The sequence below is a fragment of the Myotis nattereri genome (assembly GCF_964212035.1).
Source record: "Myotis nattereri genome assembly, chromosome: 8".
Classification (NCBI taxonomy): domain Eukaryota; kingdom Metazoa; phylum Chordata; class Mammalia; order Chiroptera; family Vespertilionidae; genus Myotis; species Myotis nattereri.
The window spans coordinates 9,668,278-9,686,236 of NC_138083.1; the positions used below are offsets into that span (position 1 = coordinate 9,668,278).

At 45.4% G+C, this 17,959-nt stretch overlaps 1 protein-coding gene across 4 annotated transcripts in view; it reads left to right on the forward strand.

Annotated features, from left to right (window-relative positions):
- BCAS1 (brain enriched myelin associated protein 1) overlaps window positions 1–17,959 on the forward strand; it is a gene marked incomplete at its 5' end in the record, with an annotated part of 67,835 nt that overhangs the window by 41,340 nt on the left and 8,536 nt on the right. For 2 of the 4 annotated variants that reach the window (XM_081096539.1, XM_081096538.1), the window contains 3 exons: window positions 1,774–1,950; window positions 7,445–7,486; window positions 12,361–12,534. In XM_081096539.1, the coding sequence (XP_080952665.1) occupies window positions 1,774–1,950; window positions 7,445–7,486; window positions 12,361–12,534 (393 nt within the window). The remainder of the gene's footprint in view (window positions 1–1,773; window positions 1,951–7,444; window positions 7,487–12,360; window positions 12,535–17,959) is intronic. The other 2 variants (XM_081096540.1, XM_081096541.1) reach the window with 2 other exon arrangements.

Genomic DNA, 17,959 nt, shown 5'->3' on the forward strand with positions numbered 1-17,959 from the left:
GGTGCTGGGGCATCTGTCCAGCTCGAGGCTGCCCCGTCATTGTGCTCAGCCCGTTCAGCCAAAGCTGCATGAGGGTTCCACACACACAACCGAAGCCCCCAGATTCTGAAGTTCTAGAATTTCTCCCTCTTCAAAGAAGCACAGAAAACACAGCGTGTGGCTTCAGATGGTCAAATTGATGTCCTTTGCAAACACCCTATGGAGAGGCGATGTGCTTTGTGGAAAGAAAGCCAACGTTCAGAGCTGAGGCCAGGCTGTGGCCCCTAATTAATGTCGAGCAGATCATGGGGCTCAGTTTCCCCGTCCGTGAAAATTCGGGCATTGGCCCAGAGGGTCTCTAAGACTCTGTCCAACATCAAAAGTACCATGAAGCTTCCTGAATTTCCACACCCCAGTTTTACTGCCGGATTTTTTTCTTTTAGTCAGAGATCTGACATCCCTAGAATTGAAAGGGCTTGTGTCACTAACTCCTGGAGCACAAATCATAAAATGAAGATGCTTAAAAGAGGTCAGGTCAGAAGGACCGAGTGTTAAAATTGGTTATGCTGGCCAGACCCATGTGGCTCAATCAATGGCTGAGTGTCAACCTCTGAACCCGGAGGTCATGGTTCAATTCCCGGTCAGAACACATGCCTGGGCTCAATCCTCAGTGGAGGGCATCGAGGAGGCAGCCGATCAATGATGCTCTCTCATCATTGATGTTTCTATCTCTCTCTCCTTCTCCCTTCCTCTCTGAAATCAGTAAAAATATTTTTTAAGAGAAAATAATTGCTAATGCTGGTGCTCACTCATGTTGAGATCAGTTGAGACTCTCTTCCTCCTAACTCCCTTTACCCCATGACTCAGGAGGAGGCAGAGCATGGGAGCTCATGGTCCTGTCCCTGAGGAAGTCAGACATCCTGGAATTGGACCTCAGCGTGGCCCAGAGGGGGACAGGGAGAGAGAGAGAGAGAGAGAGAGAGAGAGAGAGAGAGAGAATGGGGAGGAGGACAGGAAGAGAAAGAGACAGGAGGGGGAGAGAGGAAAAGAGAGAAGGAGGGAAGGAAGGAAGGAAGGAAGGAAGGAAGGAAGGAAGGAAGGAAGGAAGGAAGGAAGAAAGAGAGAGAGAAAATAGGGGTCAAATGAATAACACTTGAAGTTTTGAGTCAATTACAATCTATTCAATTACTTCTAATTTAGATATAGAGGCTCCATCTAAAGGTGAAGAAATGGGGTTTGTGGGGGCTCTCCCCACTCAAGAGCCTTTCACTCAGTCTGTCTCATATGTACTCATAGCCTAGGTCAGCTATCTCCACAGTGGAGTGTGGGAGAAAAATCGAAAACTTCCATTTTAAATTAAATTTATTTTAACCCTTCTGTAATTTTGAACTGGGGTTAGTAAAACAATGCATCTCTATAAGATAAACAGACATGCGTGTTGGAGGTGCATGTTCAAAATATTTGTACTGATAGGAGCATAATCAATATCACCTGAAGACCAACGGCCTGGGTGCGCATTAACCTTCTAACAGCAAAGTTTCTCTTACAATCAGCTGGGTTCCTAATGAGCTACTTACATAAACATGATCAATAACGGTTCCGTAGGTATTTTTGTCCAAAAGGAAAGTCTCTTGACTTTTTCCAAGATTTTAACACAAACCCACATTCATAGTAGCATATTTGGAAAAGTATGAAGAAAATTAACATGCACAACCCCAGCCCATGTTTATAAAAGAGAGATCTTTCACTTTTGAGATCTGGAGATCATTTTCAATTTTGCTTAAAACTCTATAGGGGGCTGAAAAGTCACCTGCTACGTCAGCAGACCTGAAGTCAGACAAAGCCACCTTTGTACCCCAGGAGACCCAAGGGGCAGCCAAGAATCCTACACCCACAGAAACAGCAAAGGAGGGTGCCAAGCAGAAGGGGGGGCCCTCCCCTCTGCCTCTGGGCAAACTGTTCTGGAAAAAGGTAAGTGCTGGTCTCAAGATGTGGAGAGGGCGTGGGGCCGGGATGACTTGAGAAATTATTTCCGTTGGGCCAATCAACGAACTCAGCAACATGTGGTGTTTCTTTCTCTTCTGCAAAATGACTCAAGTAGCCATTGAGTGGAAGACTTGCTCATTGACTCAGAATGACATGCCTCGCATAGAATAAACATGTGTTTCGTGGGAAAGGAAGGGGAAGGAACAAGGAGAATACTTCATTCTTGGAATTACTCCGGTTCATGACTGCGGGTTGTGGTATTTCATGACTTCATTGTCTTTGGAAAATCACTTATTACTTGACCCCCTCCCTGCCCCGGCTTCCTCTGAGCACTCTGTCCCTGGCGAGATGAGCCCCCCCGGGCTCTGTTTGCCCAGCCAGTTGTAAGCAGTCACTAGAAGCACCAGGTTTCACGGTCCTTTGGAAAAGCCAAGGTGTCCACCGGCTTCCCACGGGGCAAGCACACAGCGTGCTCTGTGATGGGAAAATGTAAACCCCGGTCTGATTTGTTCCTCTCTAGAACGGAGGAGCCGTGGGAGGGAGGGGTTTGGGTGGGGCTGAGTCATTCTGAGAGCTATTGTTCGGTCATCACAGCTGCCACACATGTTCTCAAGTCTTGCGTGTTTTCAATGTGGCCAAACGATGAGCAAGAGGTGATGGGTGAGGCGGGCGGTGGGTGTGATCCGTAGAGCTGGGAAAATCCAATTTAGTAATTTCATCAAAACCCATGCCACTTGCACACACGGCCAGGCAGGGGATGATACAGGTGCCGCTGTGGAGTTAGTTTGTTCTCTCATCTGGAATCCTGGATTCCTAGCTGGTTTCTGAATGTCCTCCTGTGTGTTTTCCTGCCGTGAGGAATTCTTCCTTCCAGGTTCTGCCCAGGAACAAACTCCAACACCGAGTGAAAACTCAGGGTGATGCCATTTGGTGTTCAGTTCAAACCCTCTTCCCTCACCGACCACCGATGACTTACTTTTAAAAATCTTTTATCAGCACTATAAGGTAGGGGACAGTTTCTAGTGAGTGACATCCACATAGGGGCGGCAGGGCACATGAGTTTGGTGGCCCGTAGTCAAACAGGTTTACTTTTATTTAAATATATATGCATTTAAAGTGTTTTAGGAAAAACAGAACTGGCACATTGAACTTGGTTTAACATATATTTTGTTCAAGGTAAGAGATAGGTTTCAAAAGCAGCCCAATTGCAGGGCAAGTGCAGCGTAAGTCACGGTACTGACAGTAAGTAAGTAAAGGTAAAGTGGATCCTCCAGGAAGCAGACCCCGAGACAGAAGTGAGGTGCAAGAGGAGAATGAGTGTGAAGGGTAACGGGAGTGGCAGGAGGAGGCACAGAGCCTGCCCACCGATCAGAGCCGGACACCCGTGACCTGTGGCTGAGGGAGGGAATGGAGAGGGAGAAGGTCCCTCAGCCTGAGGGTGGGCTGAGCCAGAGGGGTTCCCAGCACAGACACTGGGCGTTCTGGGGCCACACTTTGGACAGAAATAGCCCAGCACCCCCAGTGCTCAGTCATGGGCTGGGAGCAGCCGGGGAGAGCCAGCCTGGGCATCGAGGATGCTGAAGGCGCCACCCGATGGCGCATACAACAAGGCAAAAACCTCACAGGAGGCCGGCAAGTATCAGACGTTGGAGGATCCCTTACGCAAGGGTTAAAAGTCTGTTGTAAGACAGATCTGACTTTGAGTCCCTGTTGGATGAGCCTCAGTTTCCTAAGCTGTAAAATGCAAATAAGAAGAGCACCACGTCATGGAAAGGAAGCCAGGGTTCGGTGAAATAATTCTGGTAAAACCCTAACACGTGCCCAGCGCAGAAGTGGCCGGTGGGTGCTGTCCCCAGGTCATTGATTTCCTGGCCTCCGCTCGGGAGGGTTGGGCACTGCCCATATCCGCTTCTCATCCTTCTGGGCCGCCCGGTTTGGGGGCGTCTCTAAGCCAACAAGCCTCCGTGCTTCCTCCTTTCTTCCCTTAGGGCTCTCTCGGAGGTGTGCTTTGAAATTCAAGCTTTTCCCATGGAGATAAAAGGCGGGTACTGGACATTTATCTCCCTAATAACAGAATTTCATTTATTTCCATTCCACTCTTTTTTTCCAACATTATCTGGTTTTACTTCTTTAGTCGATTATAAAAATTACTAAAAGCTGAATCTTGTTTTTCCTTCTTTCACCGGGTCAGAAAGAACCGTGCCCTCTGGAGGTAAAATGGAACGATTCACTCCCGTGACAGTATTTTTAATTGGTTTCTTTCATCAGTGCTGACTTTTTTTGTGCTAAATACTTTGTGTCAAGTAATCAGCATTGAAAAGACAGCAGTGCCTTTATTTTGTTCGTTAGATTCTACTTATAAGTGAAATCATATGGGTCTTGTCTTTCTCTAAAAAAACAAAATAGAAACAGACTCATAGCTTCGGAGAACAGACATGCAGCTGTCAGAGGGGAGGGGGAGGGGCTGGGTGGAAAAGGTGACGGGATTAAGAAAAAACAAAACAAAAGCCTCATAGTCAGACAACCTTATGGGATTGCCAGAGGGAAAGGGGGGTGGGGGAGGCAGAAGAGGGTAAAGGGTGATGGGAGTTGGTAGTGAACACACAGTACAGTATACTGATGGCGTGTTGTAGAATTGCACCCCTGAAACCTAATTTTATTAACCAGTGTCACCCCAATAAATTCAATCAATCGATCCATCAATAAGAAAAGACAGCAGTGGGGAGATTGCTGACCTCTTGCAGTTTACAGTCTCACGGGAACTTCTCTTCTAATTGGAAATAATATTGAGACCTTCGTTTTCTTTAAATTAAAATAAGTTTAGCGTAATACTCTCCAGGTCCCTCCATGCCATCTCAAAGGGTAAGAGATCCTTCTCTTTTACTGCTGATGGTACTCTGAGAGAAACAAGCCCGTCAGAGAAAGACAAGTATCACATGGTCTCATTCATATGTGGAATCTAATGAACGAAATAAACTGATGAACAAAATAGATTCAGAGACATAGAAGCACCGAACAGACTGTAAAACCTCAGAAGGAAGGTGGGGTAGTGGGTGGGTGCGGAGAGATTAACCAAGGAACTCATATGCATATATGCACAAGCCATGGACACAGACAATAGGGTGGTGAAGGCCTGGGGTGAGAGGGCGGGACAGCTAGAAGGGGTCAGTTGTGGAAAAGGGTGATGTATGTAATACTTTAAACAATAAAGATAAAAAGTAAACAAAGTAATTAATTAATTAAAATGTTTTAGTTATAAAATCGTTCTTGTAAAAATTCTGTAAAATGCTGACAAGCACTAGAAAATTCTGGTGTTTCCAGCCACAAACCCGCTGTGCAAGCTGCTCCAGACATGGGCTCTGAGCGGGTGTCTCTGACATGTGACCAACACGGGAGGGGCAGGAGCCCAGCCAGTCATTTATCCAATTATCCCAACTGGATAGGTCAGCCCCTGCTGACCTAAGGGCGACACGCACGGCCAGTGTGCGAAAGGGGTTTGCGCAGCTCTTGGACGCTGCCTTAGAAGGTAACCCATCACCTCCTTTTCCCAACCCCCACTCCTCAGTGACACTGAGAAGGTCTCCCCTTGCCATTGGCAGGCACCTCTCTCTGTGCCACACGTGCCCACCTCCCTTTCAACAGGACTTTAACTAGAACTTAATGAGCATTTGCGAAATGTCAGGAAGACCTGGAAGTCTGAAATCATGACAACGATCACAGAAGCATCGTGTCCCAAAGCAGCTCCTGCTTCTCACCATCACCTGCACCAGGTTCCCAGTCCCATCTCGAACACCGTGAGCGACAACGGCCAGGACTCCCCAGGCACAGAAACCAGACACAAGCTAAGCTCATCCCAGCCAGCTGGGCTGGCAAAGAGGCTTGAAGAACTGAAAACTGCTCTTTGGAAATGGTGGGAGGACTGTCTCCGCCTAAAGCGGGCAGTATATTGCCTCTTGGAACTTTAGCAGGTCAGGTTGGAGGCGGTCTGGGTTTCAAAATATTGTTTAATTCCTCACCTGTTCATAATATTAAGTAGCATGCAACTGTTCTCAAGGAGAAAGAGTGTAATTCCAAGAAAGCTACTCTTCTGGATGGCCTATGGTTTCTTGACAATCAGAAGCTTCCAGAAAACCCACAGTCCTTTTTAGGGGCATGTTTGTGCCCAGGTAAATGTCATTATAAGAAGATAAATACAATAAATGATCCACACCGAAGTCTAGAGAGAAAGAAGTCTGGTAATGGGAAAAGACACTCAAACAAACACCCACCACCACCACCAAAAAAAAAAAAAAAAAATGTTTCTGATCCTGGAAGTCATCGTGGCAGGAAGAAAACTTGGTCCAAGAACCACCTCCACCACTTTTTAGCTGTTCCACCTGGGACAAGTGACTGCCCCTCTCTGAGCCTCCGTTTCCTGCTGTGTAAATGAGGGTCCCCATTCTTACTGCTCGGGGCCACAGTAAGTGAGAGAACATATACAAAGTGCCAAGGGCAAAAGATGGATTTGTAAATGTCAGTTCCTGTCTCCCCTTCCACTGGATGTTTTAAAGGTAAAAATAAAGGCAGGACTGGGAACTAAGTAGATATGGGGAGGAGTTCTTAACCTGAATCCAAGAGCAGAGATGTGAGAGTGAATGAACACCTGGAAACCATGTGCAGAATATGTTCTTCATGCTCACTTTCCAGGAAGACAGCCCGATCTGTCCAGTGAACCTGGACTGAAGTGGCCTGTAAACACCACCACCCGGAAAGTTTAGGAACAGCTGCAGGAAAGACGCAAAGGTGAGCTCTGCAGCTGGAGCTTGGCAAACCGACATAACGATTGTGGCATCGACTTTGGATAGAATAGGGATAACTCCGCTCCTGTTTGGGGCAGGACAGGGAGTAACCGTGTCTGAACTTGGATGTGTTGGGCCCCAGCCCTCTGGCTGTCCATTGACGTGTTTTACCAGAATTAGGCTTGGACATAGGAACATGGCCCCTATTGAGGGCTGACATGAGCAGCTTCTGACTCTGGCCGCTGTGCGATGGTCAGGACAAGGCCAAGGGCCTGCTTGTTACGCGGCGCCTGCTGCTCTCTGAGGACCGTGGATGACTCTCTCTGGTCCTGCTGCAGAATTTTCCTGATCATCATTTGTTTTTACCTAACAGTGTCCATGTATTGTGCGACCGAACATATTTCCCCCTTTCCAACAGCTGCCAGGACATGTCACCATAAACGTGTTACAGCCAAGACTGCGGCTTGTGCTCTCTATAGTGACCCCTCTCCAGGCTGCATCTGGCTGTTCATTTTCCCTTTGTTGCATTTAAAACTACATAGTATGTATGATCTTGCTCTTCTGTGTACATTTGTGTCAGCTCCTTTGAGTTCTTTCTGGAACAAGGCACATAAGCAACGTCCTGGAGTTGCACCCGGAGGCTGTCAGCCCCGGTGTCTGTAACGTTCTGACTCTTGCTTTTGTTTTTATCTTCCCTTCAGTCGGTTAAAGAGGAGCCCGTCCCCACAGGTGCAGAGGAGAATGTAAGTGACGCATGATGTGAGACTCATTCCATTCTCATCTGCATGTTGGACAGGGGCCGCTCAGCTCCCGAGCTGTGTTCCTGCATGCTCCCAGGGTTGCTCCTCTGCCGTGGACTCTTTCACCCTTGCACGGGATCAGGGACTCTGGGGAATAACTTGGGGTGAACATTTGTAATGCCCATTGAATCAGTGCCAACTAAGTGCAAAATCAGAGCACACGCTTTTATCATTTGTTATCCTTTAGGGGCTGAAAGAGTCTACTAACTATAAGAGCATCTTTATACTTCCTTCCTTCCGGGACAAGGATGCCACACCCTCTGCTCCATTCTGCTCTGGTTGCTTCTTTTCTTTCACGTTCATTTGCATGACAACCCAGATTCTCTACTAACCGTGGGTGGTACCCAGGACAGGCACTTGCCTCAGGCATGAGAGCCTCTTCCTGCAATAGGTGCTGAGACTGTTGGTCTTGGGTGGGAGAGCCAACTCCGTGAGTCTGTACCTGAGAGGCTGAGGTGGAGCCCCACTGTCTTTTTGGCCTTGATCTTCGGAGCAATGGCCAAAGTTTTCAAGACTGTGCACTCATGTCTGAAGGAGCTGGCTCCACACCAGACGCCACGAAAATGTTATCTTTCCAAAACATCTTCCCGGGAATGAGTGAATTGGCCTCGTGCTCTGAAAGTGGCAGTCCCTGGAAACTTTAATGAGTGGGGATGGTGAGTTCACTGCTCCTCAACTTAGAAACCGAGCACCATCGTTTTGCCGGAGCAAAATATACTCCGCTCTTCTGGGTGTCTCTTGTGTACTTGCCATGGATAGGGTTGCGTTTTCGTTTTCATTTAGTTGCTGGAACTGAACAAATACTGAAAATCCAAGCACATTCCAGAAATATTGTTGGCGATGTGGAATAGAAATTAGAATGGCTACGTTATCATTCTTGTGTGTGTGTTTTTCTCTGCAAAAACTGCGTGGCCCTGAGGTTTTTTGCAGAGAAACTTCCTTTAGGCATTCGTGAGTGGTGGCCTGTCTGAGGCACCGGGTCTCCCACAGTTCACAGGCCGCGATGCAGAGTTAATGTCTAGTGGGCAAACAGGAAGTATTTCACTTTCTAGTGAGGAATTTAAAACAGGAATATAAACATAAGTTAAATTACTGATACCAAAGATAAATGCAAAAGCTGAGAGATAAATGAAAAAAAAGCAAAATATTTTCTCAAGAAAATAAAGAAGCATTACAAAAATTGGCTATAAATCAGTTTACAAAACTCACAGCTCTAGTAAAAACTGTATAAACCAAATTTTAAGAGTAAGTATGGTATAATATTTGAGGCAGAAAGTGAAACTGTATTTGGCCAAAATATGTATCTTCATGCAACATCTAATATCCCCTCCTGGCATCAAGCAAGGGGGATTTAATCCTAAATTATAGTGTAAATCTGACTCTAATTGTGTTCATTAAAATGTGCAGATGCAATCATACATTCTAAATAAGGAACAACTTTTTCCAAAGCCCTGGCCTGGAAGGAAATCAGAAAACTATCCAAATAAAAGTGAAATTCTCATGTCTATATATTCAAATAAGCTCCTAACTTAGCTTAAATCCTTCTGTGTTTCCACACTGGACTTTCCTTGGCTGCTGAAAGCCAACTTTTTGGGGAGTCTTTTTTTTTTAGAATAGACTCTGGTCCAGGATTTATGAGTTGACACCTGGCAACCTTAAGAAAGGCCCAGCAAGAGAACCACTGGCAAGCAGATCAAGTTGATTTATAGAGGTATCACCATACAACCTGATCGCTTTATTGTGTGAGTAATTTTCCCTCCAGCCTGGCCTCAAAGCCAGAATAATTCCGAACCAGAGTCCGTGGATCAGACTGTTCATTACTTACCTAAGGCCATTTCTCTTTCTCCACCTGGCTTCCCTTCATCTTAGGCACGGTTGGTAACTACTACATCCCCAAAGTATTTGATCATGATTAGTCTAAACCAATAATTCCATATTCTTCCCCAGTAATCAGTGTAGGAGTAAAAATGTTACCGACTTTTGGCCAACGAAATGGCTCCTGAGGTAGAGAATTAAAGTACAGAAGTTCATTTGGAGCAAAATCTTTTGCTGTGATCTTCCTTCCTTCTTAGGACCCTGGGTGGAGGATGTGATGCCTGGGCCTGTGGCAGCTACTTTATATCCATGAGGTAGCAAATAAAAGCCAGCATGCCAAGGATGTCAGAGCCCAAGGGTAGAAAGAGCTCAGGTTCTCAGAGAAATTGTGGAGCCACTAAACCAATCCCAGAACTTCTGACTTTGAAATGTTTTGTTCCATAGCATTATTGGTTAGGTCACTATTAGCTATTCAGTTACTGGTAGACAACTTCATCCTCACTGAAATGGCTACTGACCTGCAGTGTGACATGGGCCAAGTCATTCAGTCATTCCGATGCTTCCCCTGTCGGTAGAGGTAACGCTGCCTGCGCTGAGCTGTCTCTGAACTACTTACCGAAGCCAGTATTAAACTGCCTTGCACAGTGACAGGCGCAGTAAACAGGTAGTTATTAGCATCATCTCTAAACGGGGCACATGTGCATGGGGGGTGATTCCAGGGAACCTGTGCCCACATGGCAAACAGCTCTCTTAACAGCACACGCAGCAGGAGGAGTGTGAACTGAGCGTATCACGCACCAGGCGCTGTTCTAGGCCAGGGGTGGGCAAACTTTTTGACTCGAGGGCCACAATGGGTTCTTAAACTGGACTGGAGGGCTGGAACAAAAACATGGATGGAGTGTTTGTGTGAACTAATATAAATTCAAAGTAAACATCATTACATAAAAGGGTACGGTCTTATTTTTTTTTAGTTATATTCATTTCAAACGGGCCGAATCCGGCCCGCGGGCCGTAGTTTGCCCACGGCTGTTCTAGGCACTTTACCTGCTTTGCCCGGTTTGATTCTGAAAACAGCTTTCTGATGTGTACGCTGTTCCCATGGAAAGGTGAGCAAATGCAGGCCCAGCAATGCTGAGTGGGGACTTGGTGTGTGAGAGCCGCTGGGAGGGGCAGAGTCGGACGTAGGCCCAGGCAGGCTGGTGCTGGAGGCTGCGCTCATAATCACCGTGTCCCCTGGCTGCACTGCAGGCTGACCCAGGGCTCCTGTGGCTAAAGTGTACTGTTCAGAAATGCAATTGAATTAAATTGGGCCTAGACGTGGGAGTCCACGCCCACCCCTGACTGCCAGGCCAGTCTCTCCTTTGGCTCCAGTCTGAGCTGGTTTCCTAAAGCCAGAACCGGGTCCCAGGCCCCGCAGAAGCCTCCTCACGAACGTGTTTTCTTTGGCTGGCCCCGTGCTTTGTTCTTCAAACCCCTGTAAATGGAGCAACCTGTCTTTTGTTCATGGCAGTTCCCACCACTCCTCCTTGTCTTCATCTGGTCAGTCCAAGCTGAGAGTCCCTGCTGAAAGCCAGCGTCTTAGCTCCTGGGACTTTTGAGTTTGTAACTCTCCAACCGAGAACTTTGTTTACAAAGCAAAGATGCTGGAAGCCATGCCAATATTTTAAGAAAGAAAAAGTGGGGGAAACAGCGGAGATGTAACTGCCTCATTTCGGGATGTTCCTGCATGCTGATGTGTTGGTGGACAGACAACTTCCTGTTCCCATTAACAATACTGAGATAGATGCCCAAGGTCATCATTTGGGTCATTTGCAAATCCTGAAGGACAGGAGAGGGGTTTCCCCACAGCCTGCTCTGCTTTGGAAGTAAGTTCCTCCCCCTACTCCCTGCAGTGAGGGCAAGACCGAGGAAGCTGGGGTCTGGCACCAGGAAACCAAACACTGTTTCCCTCCAAGGCAGGGACAGCAACCATATGTCAAGGGCCAGAGAGTCAAGATTTTAGACTTCACAGGCCACACACAGTCTCTGATGGACATATCTCTCAGTTAAAAATATATTTACAACCTTTAAAAATGTGGACCCATTCTTAGTTTGGAGGCCATATCTCAACGGACGCGGATGGATCCGGTAATGGTTTGCCAATCCTGCCTGAGGAAACAAACTAGCAAACAAAAGTTATAAACCCTCTCAGTTAACTTTGGTCCTGTTGCAGGGACCACAACCAATGCAGAAACTGCCCCAGATGTGACCAGGACCCAGCACAAAGGCAGGCCATGCACAAGGACATGTGTGGGATCAGAGGCAGGTGACCCGGACCTCCCAGCTGTGCACCAGGGCTGGCTAGCCATCCCCACAGACAATCAGGGACACTGAGCTCACCAGGCACCATGCTGGGGGCTGTAAACAACTTTGCCAAGTTCATTTCTCTTCTGGAAATCTGAACTTCAGCTAAGCAACAATGACGGTCTGGGGTGGAGAAGGAAATGAGTTAGCGAGGACGTGGAGTCTATTGATGGAGGGGCTTTCTCATGATCCTTTCTGCACAGAGGACAGTTACCCCCAGGTGCAGGGAGCAAGGATGTGGAGTGGAAGTTGTCCAGGTCATGGTCTCTGAAGCCGAATTCTTAGGGGAATGATTCCCCCGATGTTTACACAGGCAGGTGCAGGTCACCTACATCACATCAGAGGTGGGCCTCCTAGAAGGGGAAGCGTTTGGGGCAGCTTTGAGGGCCCGTCCCCAAAAGGCACTTCCTGTCCAAGCATATACCTTCCTGGGGCGGGTTTTGCTTCCAGGCCGCCTGTTGGCAGCTGTGGAGAAAGCAGCTGTGAGCGCACCTTGTAAGACATGAGTGCCCCCTCTTGAAGATTTGCCTGCGTAGAAACAGTCATAGACTCAAACCTGTAGCCGCTGGACCGATGCAGGGCAACCAGGACCCCGCTTTATAAAACATGGTTGGGGGCAATGTTTTTTTACTGTCTTATTACCTGGCAAAACAATCCAGGTGGTGTGTGAGTCACCGGTAGAGGTTAGAAGGTCCCAGGAAGTAGACTCCGCCTTACAAACAGTGGATCTCAACGAAGAGGCGGAGGCCACACCTGCACCCCCAGAAGGAAAACTCAAAAGAGAAGAACGCAAGCCACCAACAAACTCCCTGATGGCATTCCTCAGACAAATGGTAAGCCGCTCGCTTCCGGTGCAGGCAAACCCGTACCCCTTGCACAGCTTCCGAGGCTAAAATTGCATGTACACGTGCATGAGATAGAATTACAGGCGGGGTGGAGGGCATGTGAATTGTGCAGTGAGAAAATTCCCTTTTATGCTTCAGATTCAATCACAGAGAAAGTCTGTTTATTGCTAATCCTATATAATAAAGAGGGAATATGCAAATTGACCGTTGCTCTGTCACAAAGATGGTGGTGCCCACAGCAGAGGCAGGGTTTCCATAATGAGCCTTAACCCTTAACAAGCAATCAGCAGGGACCTGAGACTGCACCCACCCACCCCACCCCCAACGTGGGGCTTGACAGGGGACCTCAGGCCATGCCCCCTGTCCCAGCACCAGACCAGGGGACATGAGGCTGCGCCCCGCCCCCCCACCCAGCGGGGCTTGACAAGGGTGGGACCAGCCAGGTCTGGATCTCACCCAATGAGGGTGGGGCCGGCCAGGTCTGGGTCTCACGCGATTTCGAGATGCACGTGGGTGGGTGGGGACTTGACTCTGGGTCCCATGGTGTGCCCCAGACTCTGACAGGAGGAAGATTTTCATATACATTTTACTAATTTTCTTCCATTTCTGACACTTCTGTTATAGAGAAAGGGCAAATAGCAATATTAAAGTATTTCCTCTCATTAATCCCCTTTTGGTGTGCACAAATTTCGTGCACCAGGCCACTAGTATTTCATAACCTTTTGTTAACCTCTACTAACTCCTTTTTTATTGATTTCAGAGAGAGGAAGGGAGAGGGAGACAGAAACATCAATGCAAGAACATCCATCAGTTGCCTCCTGCACACCCCCCACCAGGGGTTGTGCCCCAACAGGGAATCAAACCGGTGCCCTCTTGGTACACAGGATGATGGTCAACCAACTGAGCCACACCAGACATGGCTCTACTAACTCCTTTCTTAACAAAGAAAAAGCTGGCCTTGGATCCTGAGTTTTAGCAGACAACAGTATCCACCTAGAAGTTAATATTATTGTTTACTTTTATTTATTTGTGAAGGTTCTACCTGTTTATGGCAAAAGACACTGCTTTTCTTATTATGGGAATTATATGCCATTTCCTTTGAAAACACATTTATGACATAAAGAACATAAGCATTTTTAAAGGATTAAGTAATGAATATCAAAGTTATATATTGATGTTGAAATAATTCTGAAGGTGGCACAGACTTGGATAAAGCTGACTTGTAGATATTCAAATAAGGAAATGAGAACATAATTTTCTAAGAATGAATATGTATAACTTAGTTGGTAAATTCGCCATGCTCTTAGTTATATAGAATGGAAAGAATTTAGGCATACAGCCTTTGGTGTCTATAAAGCACCATCCACATTAAATATCTAAAGATCCAAGAACCTAAATAATATAATGAACTAACACCCAAATCAGTCGGAAGACAAAAGACAACAATGCACGTAAAAGGTCATTGGTTTAATTCTCTTTTAATGAAAAACAAGAATTTCATTATCGTGTGCCTTCATGTTCATGAGTATTTGGGAATTTAATCCTTTAAGAAAGCAACTCTAATTTCACAGGCCCAACCTGTTAAGGAATTCTTTCTAGTCCTCAAAATGAAACAACACAACACCCTTGCCAGTGGGAGTTGAGGCATATGCGAAATAACTCTTAGAAACTGTTGGCAGGAACTGTTCTCTTTCATTGCTGGTTTCTCACGGAGAAGCTGCGTAGGAGAAGGCATGGGCAGCCTATGTGGCTGGAACCCCATCCATATTCCTGGCCATTTGCTCTGAAATTTGGCTCTGAAAATGGGGATCAAGATTGGAGATGTTTAAACCAATTTGTACACAATGTCAGGAAAGAAAAGAACATTTGGCCTGTTTCTGGAAACCCACCTGCATCACAAATGGGGTCCCCAAATAGCTCGTCAGAGCCTTGAGTGTGATCCAGCTGGCCCATGTCTGAATGGAGTTGAGAGATAACATGTATGTCAAACAGAATGACTTTCTCTTCCAAATAACCAACATGCTCAACTTCTTCACTTAAGAGAGAGGAAAACACAAGAGACTCCAAATAAAGCATGAAAGACGTGTAAACCATCCATTCAAAACAAATCCTTACATTCCAGTGAGTCCCATGTTACTTAAATTCATCCTCCAGAGCCATCCATTGCTTGGTGATATTTTCTAGCAGTAGAAACTGAGTAATCTGAACTGTTAGGGGAACAAAATTGGAAACAAAAGTCCTTTGGAATTGATTTTCCATAGGATAGGATAGGGATAGAGGTAGATGCCTTTTATTTTCCGAAGCAGACTTCAGGGGATTCATAGTGTCAGGTCTCACAATGTCCATTGTTTTTAATATCTGTTGCCCAAGAAAAGGGTGGTGCCTGGGAGCTTAAACATTGTTCCTTTGATTGTGTAAACTCCAAAGCTTCCATGACTGTTGGGATTTCCCCTAAAATTCCAGATATCCTAATGACCCTTGTCTTACATTCTGTTTTGATTTCATTATAACATTATATTACTACTAGAGGCCAGATGCACAAAATTCATGCAAGGGGCTTCGTCCGGAAGGTCATTTGGCTGTCCGATCTAATTAGCATATTACACTTTTATTATTATAGATTGTGATTAATTCAAATCCACAAAAGACTTGGGTTTGCTAGTTTACCACAATCCCCACTACTTCCTATTGTCACATCCAGCCCAGCTCACTCATTTATGTCGCTGGCCCTACCCCTGTGAGCATTTGAGTTTGAAGTCCCTGATACTGAGCCACATCATCCTTTATAACAACTTCATTGAGTCTCATTGTCTGGATTTATTAGACTCTGATTTGCCCTTGCTCTGTTGGTGGACAATTTTTGGTTTGTTGCAAGCTCGTTGCATTTCATTCATTCACTTATTGAACAAATAATTATTGAGCACCCACTTTACTCAGGCACAAGGGATACAGCCGTGAGCATCAGACATGGTTCTTGTCCTCATGGAGACGAAAGCTAAGGAAGAAAACAGGCGTTTATTTTTCTCTCTCTGACGCATTGAGTGAGCACAAATCATGTGTCTTGCACACAAGGTCTCACCTACTTCGCTAACTGGCATGAACACCCCTGCCCCCTGCTTTTATGCATCTGTGTTAATATGCCCTTAGTGTAGCCTCCTGGAAGTCAGCTTCAGCAATTATTTTGAGGAAATATTTTTAGATTATATTTAATGGCTTCCAAACTAATCTAAAGTCTTTGTATTTATGCAGGAAGGAAAAAAATAAGCTGCTCTAAGGGCTTGAAAATAGAGACAGTATCTGGTCCATCCCTATGGCATTCTTTGTTTTTTGTGTTGTTGTTTTGTTTTTTGAGTAAAATAAGGAAATGTTTCCACTGATTTTAGATATTGTTACATAATATAGGTTTTTTTTAAATAATTGACTTAATAGAAGAGAAAACTCAATTTCAAATGAATCCCCTTGTTTGTAAGCTATGTCTCCAGTCACCAGATCATTGATTTTCCACCTTCTAGTCTTTGTCACCCTTAAGTTTCCTTCTGATAATGCATTCACCATCCCATGACAAAGTAACTCTTGGTTGAGTTTTTATTTTAATAAATGTATTGCCCAGTTCATTTCTAAAGAGAGCTTTTTCCTTCCAGAAATTAACCTCATAAAAGTAAAAATAGAAAGAATATCATTTTTTTCCAAATAATTTTATTTCAGAGAGGGGGGGAAAAAAATAGAGTCATGTAAGTACTTACCTTACAAGTAGATATAGCACTTCACAAAGACCCTTTGGGATCCTACAGATCTTCAGCATAATTGCAAGGAACAGCTGAAACATCTGTCATGCCCCAATCAAAAATGATGCTTCTATGCATTAAGTCAACTGTATGTCAAGAAATTGGATAGTTGAAGCATTATATTTTTATAAAGTGAGTGGGTAGAGGACTGTATTCATGTACCTGCAAACCAGGTAGGCAGATGAAACCATAAAAGTGGTAGAGAGAAATAGAGACATACAGATCTATCATTTGTCAATATTAATAACACCCTGTACTTGAAAAGTACAGTACGTTCCTCCTCCAAATTAGTGTCACATACATTGTTTCACTGAATCCTCCTCCAGTCTCCTTAGACCATTCGTTTTGAAGGAAACTCTTTGTTAGAGTAACATTCTCGGGCTTAGGTGAGAAAGACTGTGAGCTTCCGTATTGGGCAAAATACATTCAATCTAATGAGTCTAAGAAAACCTGTTGAGATTTACTATCTGGAACGGGGTGGGGAAGATGATGGTTTGTAATGGTAACTATAAAACAAAACACAAGAGCTTTCTAGCCAAAGTTCTGGGGGTTTTTTTGTTGCTGTTGTTTTTTTTTTAATATATTTTTATTGATTTCAGGGAGGAAGGGAGAGGGAAAGAGAGATAAAAATATCAATGATGAGAGAGAATCATTGATCGGCTGCCTCCTGCATGCCCCACTCTGGGGATCGAGCCCACAACCCAGGCATGTGCCCTGACCAGAAATTGAACCCTGACCTCCTGGTTCATAGGTCGACGCTCAACCACTGAGCCACGCCGGTCAGGCTAGCCAAAGTTCTTTTTTTATTCTTTTTTTTTTCCTAAAGTTTTACATATGTCTCCTTTTTCCCCAATTGACTCCTTCCCTTCCCCCCGCCCCCAGCCATTCCCACCCCTGGCAGGCCCCCACTGCCCCAGTGTCTGTGTCCATTGGCTATGCTAATATGCATGCATACAAGTCCTTTGGTTGCTCTCTAACCCCCCTGCCCTACCAGTTGTCTCTGGATCTATTCTTGTTTGTCAAATTATGCTGATCATTATATCCCACATATGAGTGAGATCATGTGATATTTATCTTTCTCTGACTGGCTTATTTCGCTTAGCATAATGCTCTCCAGTTTGATCCATGCTATTGCAAATGGTGAAAGTTCCTTCTTTTTTATAGCAGCGTAGTATTCCATTGTGTAGATGTAACACATTTTTTTAATACACTCATCTGCTGATGGGCCCTTAGGCTGTTTCCAAGTCTTAGCTATTGTAAATTGTGCTGCTATCAACATAGGGGTGTGTATATCCTTTCTGATTGGTGTTTTTGGTTTCTTGGGATATAGTCCTAGAAGTGAGATCACTGGGTCAAATGGGAGTTTCTAGCCAAAGTTCTTAATCCCAAATTCTTCCCTGAATATGAACTATAAATGCTGAACTGCTCATAACGAAGGGTTTCTGGAAGCAGTGCTTGTTTGAGCAAGTTCTGTCTTCACCAGCAATTTGCATTTCTCTCTCCTCTTAAAGGGGATGAATTCTGCACTTCTCAGTGATTAATAGTAATGATAATAGCTTCCATTTGTTGCGTGCAGAGGGTGTGGCTGGTACTGTGCTAATCAGCACATCGCGTGTACCACTCACTTA